The 9,802-nt window shown below is 32.6% G+C and overlaps 1 protein-coding gene across 2 annotated transcripts in view; it reads right to left on the reverse strand.

The window, feature by feature from the left end:
• Positions 1 to 1,219: 1,219 nt before the first annotated feature.
• Positions 1,220 to 9,802, reverse strand: part of LOC145283584 (uncharacterized) — a 131,258-nt gene continuing 122,675 nt past the window's right edge. For both annotated transcript variants that reach the window (XM_080132546.1, XM_080132615.1), the window contains exons 7-8: positions 6,189 to 6,343; positions 1,220 to 1,556 (exon numbers count right to left, since the gene is read on the reverse strand). In XM_080132546.1, coding sequence (XP_079988672.1) covers positions 1,451 to 1,556; positions 6,189 to 6,343 — 261 coding nt within the window. In that variant the 3' untranslated portion in view covers positions 1,220 to 1,450. The remainder of the gene's footprint in view (positions 1,557 to 6,188; positions 6,344 to 9,802) is intronic.

Below are 9,802 nucleotides of genomic sequence, written 5' to 3' on the forward strand. Positions count from 1 at the left end.
ATATTAATTTTATGTGAGTAAATGAAGTAGTTACATATATATATATATATATATATATATATATATATATATATATATATATATATAATAAAAATTACAATTAAATTTACCAAAATGATCCAAGATGGTAAAATTAAAGTATATAATAAATGTTACAGAATTAATATTTATAAAATTATCTCAGCCAGATGTAAAAGCTCGATAAAACCAAATAGGAAATAGAGCTTATAATATTAGCAAACAGTTAATAAAACATGTTAAAAACACTTTGAAATGAGTTAAAAACATATTTAATCTGAACAGGAAACACTAGATAAATGGATAGTCCTTAATCCGCGGAGTTTCGAAGAAATACTCTCCTTCTCATCAGAGGGTAGGAATTAGCAAAATGCGGGATCGGATGAAACAACAAGTAAGTCAAAGATCTTACTTGAAAACAAAATAAGTTAAGCAGAGGGAATATGGTAAAGAAAAAGGTGATTACACATGAATGGATAGTCTGGTGGAAGATAAAGAATCCAGTGACGGTAAAATCCAAATGTAAAACTTCAAGAAAGTTAAAAGAATTTCCATTTGTACAAGTAAAATCCAGGGAAATCCCGTAATTAGAAGAAGATGGTTCATAATAATCCAAAGACAGATATCCATGGAATAATTCACAAAAATGTGTACACGGAAAAAAAAGAAAAGATTCCAATAATAATAATAATAATAATAAAAGAAAAATAAAATATGCTTTTCATTCTACTTCCGAGACATAAAAATAAATAAGAAAGATCATGGAAGAGAAAGAGGAGAAAAAAAATGATAAAGTTAAATATAAAATAAAGTAAAGAGAAACAAAAATCAAAATGACCCAGACAGGAAATGTTAAAGCCGCGAAAAAAATATAGGGCAAAATAATATAGGTCAACTGAATTGTACAGGTCATCACATTGTCTCGTCTAACAACTCTTGTTGACATTTTTTTAAGTGATGACCTGTACAGTTCAGTTGACCTTTTTAACATATTTTATTAACTGTTTGCTCATATATATATATATATATATATATATATATATATATATATATATATATATATATATTCGTCCAAGGTGACTTTGCAATTAGGTTCGAATCAAATTAAAATTTCATGTATCTGTAATAGATTATAGAACATTCGTATTCCATTATGAGCAAAAAACGGAGATATAGAAAGATAAAGAGAAAGAGAGGAGAGTGGGAAGAGGAAGGTTATTTATCTGCAAAATAAAATGTAAAATATATTTTTTTTTATATTAGTAATTGATTTGTTGTGGTGTTTAAAAACTGTTAAATTTTGTGGGAAGTTGAAAAAAAAATTATAGGCCTCGGTCAGAGCTCCGATAATTTTTTCCTGGCAGGATAAATCGTCGTTCAAATTTGATGCTTCTTTTTCAACTGGAATTGAACTTGTGGATGCACAACTATTTTAGCCAGAGAACAAACTACCAAATAGAATCGAAACGGCGATGAAGAGTAGGCTGTGATTAGCAGGCGACGGTGCTGCCGAAACGCGGCATCGAAGAGTGTCAAATCTGTAGGGAAATAAAAATAAAATATATTGCAATTAGGAAGGAAAGGCTTATTTTTTAGTCATGATTGAACTAATAAAAGAGAACAAAAAATATCTGCCGACCAATAAACCTCACTCACCAAGCGCTGTATAAGGTGATTTTAAAAAAGAAGCGAAATAAATATATTTGAAATAAATTCAGAGTAATATAATATATAATATATATATATATATATATATATATATATATATATATAGAGAGAGAGAGAGAGAGAGAGAGAGAGTAATGATATATATATTAGAGTAATGATATATATATATATAATTAGAGTAATGATATATATATATATATATATATATATATATATATATATATATATATATATAAGTGAAAGAAAATTAAAACTGTAAGTTGAACTTTACAATCAAAATTCATTGTTTGAGTGAATATTCCAAAAAAAAAAAAAAAACAATTTATAAAGTCCTTATTCGTCGGAGTTTCACAGAATGCTATTCTCCATCAAGAACAGCAAGAATAGCAAGAATAGCATTAAACATTTATTGCTTTGAGCTCAAACCAAGTTATTAAATTAGATCCATGTCCAAGGAACCTATATCTAAAATTTCAATTGTTTATACCCAAAATTGGCGGAGAAGTTTGGAAGTGATCTCAAAGATCAAATCGTGGAAATTTGATCCCTTAACCGCCAAATTTCTAGCAGAATACGGATTACAAAGATTTTCCCACATCTCTGTATATCAAATTTCGAGTCTGTAGACTTAAAATTGAGTTATTGCGTAGAAAAATGTACACACACAGTCACACAGACACACAGAGACACGTTCACTTTTATAGATATATAGACTAGCATTTCAGCCCGGCGTTGCCCGGTGTTTGATGTATATGTTGAGTAAAAAAAAAAGTGATAGTAGGAAGGCAGGTTCGAACCCGTACCGCGAAGGAGGAAAAGAACGGGGGGAAAATCTGACGTCTTTGCGGTTACGACCACCGCCAAGCCTGAAGCCACTTATTTAAATTAAGGCTAGACAATCGGAAGGAGAGGATATCTTTCAAAAATATCGCCGAAAAAAGCGACTCCTCGCTGTAGAAAAGTGCGTAGTTGAAGGTGAAGATATTAATGTATTTAGCCAATTTTTCAATATTTGTCGTATGAAAGGTCGAACTTTTAAACGATACTGATCTTGGTAAAATCCGTCACGTCTGTGCAAAGTGTTAGGCAGACATGCAAACATACATACATACATTTATATATTGGTAACTATAAATTTTCGACCCAAACCGATGAAAAAGCTTGCCCTATCTCTGAATACCCTTCATGTAAAATTTCAAATATTTAGATCAGAAATTGCCTGAGTAATTTGGTAGAGACCGCAGAGGTCAATTGTTTTAAACTTTGACCCCTTAAAATTTATTGTTTTGGGCTCAAATTAAGTTGAGTAAGATCTGTGTCCAAGGAACCTATATCTAAAATGTCAAGCGTTTAGACCCAAAATTGTCGGAGAAGTTTGGTAGAGTTCTCAAAAGTCAAATCGTTAAACTTTGACCCCTTAACAGCCAAATTTCTGGCCAAAAACGGATCACAAAGATTATTCCCAAATCTCAGTATCATGTATATCAAATTTCGAGTCTGTAGACTAAAAATTGACAGAGTTATGGCGTAATGAAATGTACATACACAGACAGACACACAGACACAAAAACACACAGACACGTTCACTTTTATAGATATACTAGCATTTCCGGCCGGCGTTGCCTGGGTGTTTGGAGGTGTATGTTGAGCAAAAAAAAAAAAAAGTGTTAATTTTTTTAACTTTGACCCCTATTATGACACCTTAACATTTATTGTTTTGGGCTCACATCAAGTTATTAAATTAGATCCATGTCCATGGAACCTATACCTAAAATTTCAAGTGTTTAGACCCAAAATTGTCGGAGGAGTTTGGTAGAGTTCTCAAAAGTCAAATCGTTGAACTTTGACCCCTTAACAGCCAAATTTCTGGCCGAAAACCGATCATATCGATTTTCCCAAATCTCAGTACCCTGTATATCAAATTTCGAGTCTATTGACAGAGTTATTGCGTAGTATAAATCATGAAGAATATTTGCATAAATATAATTACACGTAATAGAAAACCGAAAAACTAATAGGGAATTAATTAAAATGAATGTTTAAAAGAACATGCAAATTAGCTAGATCTTTTGCTAGTGAATGTATTTCCACAACATAACAGAGGGTTTTTAATATGAATATCAATACACACAAAAGAAAAACGAATTTATAGGAGTATAGATAGATAGATATATTATATAAAGCTCATCTGGCTATTTAATATGTATGTATGTATCCCTAATACTTTCAACGGAAGAAACAGATTTTCACGACATCCATATCGTTTTCAAGCTCGACCCTTTGGGCCAAAAATATTGAAAAATTAGCCAAAAACATTAATTCCTTCAACCTCAACTGGGCACTTTTCTACAAGGAGGAGTTATTGTGTAGGGAAATGTACACAGACGACAGACAGAGAGACACTTTCACTTTTATAAATATATAGATATATATGCCTGTGTATGTGTATTTGTGTGTGTGTGTGTGTGTGTGTGCGTGAGTTATATTCAAATAACGAAAAAATAGAACCAGTTTAAAATTATGTTTATTATTAGTATTTTGTATTTAAAAACATATTTTGTAATGTTATATTTTTACATTATTTTACTTATAAGTGTATTCCTTTATTTTTTTTTTTGCAAGGGTCTTACACGTGTTTCAGGTTTTCTGGATTTTTATCTTCCTTTACTTTGGAGAATTTACTGTTTCGTTTCATTTATTTGAGGCAATTTGTAATAATATCTATTTCTCTCTGAAGACTAGTTTTATAATACAATGGATCATATCTCCCATCAATACAACGAAAGACGTGCAACTCATGATTGTGGACTGATACGGTTTTTGATCATTGGAATTAATTCAGCAGTATACATGCTCTGTGGAAAGAAAGAAATAATTTGTAACGATTCAGATTATATTATATAGAATCTATACCTAAATAATATGTGTTTTATTTATACGGAGGTTTCAAAAGTAATGCCTCTTTTTTTATTCCGCTCGAAAAGATTAAATTGGCACTGCAAATTGCAGTGTTGTGATGACCGAATTTATGCATTCATGACCTAAATGTTTTATTTCTCTGTTGCAGATATTGACGGTGTGGGACTGTAATAAAGCAACTCCCGTCATGGACGTGCATCAGAAGCAGGGATTCGCTATTAAATTCCTCCACGCGGAAAAAAGTTGAACGTTTACGAAGACGAAGCCAATGCAGTTTATTTCAGCATAGTTAGGAGATGGGTTTGCTAATTTCACAGTGGCGACAGAGATGTGAGTGACACCACCATAAAAAAACAAAAACACTCTGCATAAACGCTCCCGTTCATTGTTGGCAAAAGTGATTTAAAAAGGGTGGTAGCTATGTAGAAAAATACATTCCGGGCACAAAAGCTCGCCCCTTTTAATCATATGACTTTCGTCTTCGGAACTTTTTTCTTCTTCAACTTTTTGAGTTAATAGGAATCATTTCTGTTGGAAAGACCCCTGCAATTTTTTCAATTAAATACATTGACTGCCTGCTCTAGTTGGGGACCACCGCGGTACATTGGGAGGAAGCTCCACATGCCTCCCCGCAATGACTTAGTCCACAATACAGTGTAGTTTACATTGCACTGTTGAGAGCCTACTGTTAATGTTATAAAATTATCTGTATATCATGGCTTGAATTAAGTTTTAAATAGAAAAGTCAAGTATCATGGGGCGATGGAGCTCTTTACAAACACATTAATTTCGGATACGAATTTCGAATATAAAAAAAAACTGCTGTTGATTATTTATGCCGAGCCTTTCTGCTTGAGCGGTGATAAAACTTCTCAAATACACTTCGGATGTTAGGCTGTATGAGGATATTAAGTTTGATCAACATCGGAACATTTCATGTTTAATCTGGTTATTTGGTTTATTGATTTTTGATTCTTATTAAAAGCATTCTGATACAAAACCTTTCTAAGAACACTCCCACACACATAAAGTACATTTGTGTGAAATGTCAAGAAAACCGATTCAGTCATTTCGGATTTTATAGGAAACGAAATCACACACACGGCACACACAATACATGGAGCGTTATATTGCAATGATTTGGGGGAAAATAAAAGCAAGGAAAGGTTTATTTACGGGAAAATCTTTTAAAAAAAATAAAGAATTAACGCAAAAAGCGACCCCCATCTTAAACATCAAACTTAAATAGTTGTAGCCAATGTCGACTCTCCACATACATACTCGACTCAGCAGTTACTGTGGCCAACACACCGTTAGTGAGAACCCCTCCCTCCTTCACACACACACTCTCATTCTCCCCCTCTCTCCCTGAAAGGCACAACACAAGAAAGAGAGATCACATAAGCAGTCGGTAGCAAATAAAAAGATTATCATTGGCTAACTTTACGAGGAATTATCCAGAGGGTGGTAACATATTTTATTAGAGATTCTTTTATGCAGGTTTAGGATTTAAATCGTTGGACTCTAGGAAAAGGGTTGACCTCCTAACAAAAATCACAATAAAAAGTTATATTTAATGTTACCTGTTAGACATGCCCCGCTGCTTCTTCAGATACTCCATTTCCAAAAGGACTCCCTCTATCCAATATTTGTTATCTTGTAATGGATACTCAGTTCCTTGTCGGCACGTGCATTTGTAATCGCCCAAGCTGAAGGCAAACTCATGTAACACCTGACACTGAAATGAAACAGAGCATGCACATATATTTAAATATGTTTTGAAAGATGATGGAAACTATTTTGATATTTCGGGAGAAAAAACTACCCTTCTCAAAAAAGCAAAACAAACAAACAAACAAACAAACAAACAAACCCGCTAAAAAAACAAAAACAAAAAAAACAACCAAACAAACCTCTTTTGCGAAATCTTGTAATTTTGAAACAAATATTTTGTTCTAAGTTGTTATATCTTCAAATATTTATTCATGTTGTTTGGTTTGGTTGTTGTGTTTTACGGTACATCAACCCTTTGCGGATTATTTATTGCTGACTCAATTAATTTAAAAATAAAGGGGTTTTATGCTCCAAGTTGTTTATATTTTCAAATATTTATTCATGGTGTTTAGTTTGGTTGTTTTATTTAAAAGAACGTGACCTCTTTTCAGATTCAATCACTTTGGTAAAAGTTTTTATGCTTCAGGTTCTTCATATTTTAAAATATTTAGTCATGGTGTTTAGTTTTGTAGAGAAAAATGTTTTTTGTTTTTGACTTTGCAGAACATGATTGAGTTTTGCAAATAGTAAGGTAGAAAAAAATAAAAACAATAGTATGTTTGATGCTTTTAAGTTTTTAAGCCGGTATCTTCTGACAGCCTAATCTGATAGCTCCAGAGAAAAAAGAAAACAGGAAGAAGGGTGGGGGGATTTTGTAAAAGAAAGTAAGAGAGAAAGAAATTAAATAATAAAAAAAGGAAGAACATATAAACGAACAATTGAAGCATGCGTGGTCCTCCATGAGTGCACAGTGAACGAGCCATAAAAAATGACTAAGTTCAGCATTTGCACCCCCCCATTCAGACCCAAAAGTCCCCAGGGGGGATAAATCCTGATGAAACTGAACAAACGGTGCAGTTTTAGGCTTTAACATATCTAAATTTGAGTTTTGCACCATGTTTGATGCTTTTAAGTTATGAAGCTGGTATCTTCAGACAGCCTAATCTGATAGCTCTAGAGAAAAAAAAATGAAAGAAAGGGGGAAAATGTTAGCAAAAGAAAGGAAGAGAGAAAGAAAATAAAAAAGGAAGAACGCATGAATGGAAAATGAACAAAAAAGCAGTAACGAAGTAAAAAGAGAGAAAAAGGTAAATAGAAAGAAAAACAAGAAAGAAAGACGAAACTAAAGAGAAGTAAAAGAAGAAACCTAAGCGAAAAAAAAGAAGAAAATAAAAAGAAAAAGAAACGAAGGAAGAAAATGTAAAGAAAAGAAAGGGAAAAGGAAAGAATGCAATTCTCTACCTATATAAGAGCCAGGTACGTCCGAGGATGGAGTATTGCTGTCACATCTGGGCAGGAACTGCTAGGAAGAACTAATCCTGCCTTGACAGAGTTCAGAATAGACTTCGTAGTCTAGTGGGAGATGCCATTTTCTCTTTTCTGCAATCTCTTTCTCACAGAAGAGACGTTGTGAATTTGTTTTTGTTTTATCGTTATTTTCATGGCAAGTGTTCGTCTGAGCTCCAATGTATGGTCCCTTTCGTCAAAATTCACGAGAAACACTCGTTTGGTTGTAAACACTATCAGTAATTTCCCCCATTTATTTTTTTATCTGTGCCTAAACCTAAACGTAGATTCCATGAACAAAGCTTCTTTCTTAGAACTACACACCTGTGGAACTCTCTTCTGTTTACCTGCTTTCCAGCTGACTACAATATGGCCGCCTTCAAGTCCAATGTAAACAAGTTCTTGATGTGCCGTTCCCTTAAGTAATCCAATTTACCAAATTTACACTTCTAACGATTGTTATGATGTTGTCCTTTTGACCACTGTACACTCTTTGACCCTCATCCTCGTGTGACCTCTGAGCCTTAATAAGTGGTAATTCTTTTGTAAAAAAAAGAAAAGAAAGAAGGAAATAAAAAGAAACTAGAAAGAAGGAAAGGACAGAGAAGAAAACGTAAAATATGAAAAAGAAGATGAGAGGAAGAAAAAATGGACGACGAAAAATTAAACAAACTTACCGAGAAGAAACGTTAAAATGGCGGTTGTATAAAGGATGTTAGATTCGCAGAAAATATCTGTTCAGCAGAATATAGACCATAAAATTTTATATTTGTTTATTATGTTTGTCATATTATTTATTTATGATTTTTATATTTGGCTTGTTGGATTATAATTTTTACTCAATATATTCATTTTATGTTTATAAGAATTTAAATAAATTAAATTTCAATAAGTAAATAAGTTCTGAAAGCCGTTTGAATGCAGAAGTAAAACTAATGCTTAGTATATATTTCGAGGTAAAAGCTCCTTAGAAAATGCTTGAATGACAATATTTTTGCCACGTTTCTCAAATCCCTGCTATCTCATGGCAACTCACTTTACCATCGGCCAAAATTTTTTTTCTGATTTTCTAGACAATTGCCGAATTTGGGTAACCTGAACATTAAAAGTCAGCATACAAGTCTTAACCGTTGTTTCCGGGGAACCATAGTAAACAAAAAGATCATTTATCTAGCCATTACTTTGTTTGAATAGTATTTTTCCTCGTCAGAAAGTACAGCTTTACCAACGCACGAAATTCAGATTTTCCATTGTTTTAAAGAATTGCAACAATAGCTTCATTTAAATAACCATAATTTGTTCCCTAATTATTCGACCAGGATTAAATTTGAACAAGAACTTTTGAGCGATTATCAAGACTTCAAAGATGCTATATAGTTTTAATAGCAGAATTGTATCATGTTTAGAAGTTGATTTAATTTTATATGTTTGTGCGATTATCGAGTGTTAAAAGACGTTATGTATATTTTTTTTACTTAACGATTACTACGACATTTTCCTATTGACCACTGTACACTTACTAACCCCTATCCTCGAGTGGCTAATGGGTCTTGATAAGTGGTGACTTCTTTGTAAAAACAGGCACTATATGAAAGTTTATAAAAATTCATATGAATTAGTGGCGCCATCTATATATAAATTATTATTCATGATTCATTATTCATTATTCAGTGATGTGTCATGTTGCGTAAATAAAGTTTTTTTTTCTTTTTATTTTATAGCAATATTTATTAAAAACAATTTCACACTTTTCTGGTCTTTCTAACCGTTAAATATTACATTTTTATTGAGTGAATCAGTAAATTCATTTTTATTACACATGAGTTCAACAGACGCCAAAACACTTTAATCGGACATATAAAAAAAACTTTTAACTTAACTATAAACATCTCAAGTCATATATTATTTAATTGGAATTCATTATTGAGATGAGTAGTATTTATTTATTATATTTATTTTTTTATTTTATTGCAGCCTATTATCCCCATCGTTCTTAGATGTTGTTTCACGACGTTTCGGCCAACTATTCCTCTGACCTTCGTCAGGTGGTAATCGCGACGGGATAGGAACTCCGAATCTCCTAACTGCATTTTCAGCAATTACTGCCATCCATAGTTGTTGGTGAGACGACCAGCTG

The sequence above is a fragment of the Euprymna scolopes genome, chromosome 1 (assembly GCF_053919585.1).
Source record: "Euprymna scolopes isolate OS-2025 chromosome 1, ASM5391958v1, whole genome shotgun sequence".
In the NCBI taxonomy this organism is placed as follows: domain Eukaryota; kingdom Metazoa; phylum Mollusca; class Cephalopoda; order Sepiida; family Sepiolidae; genus Euprymna; species Euprymna scolopes.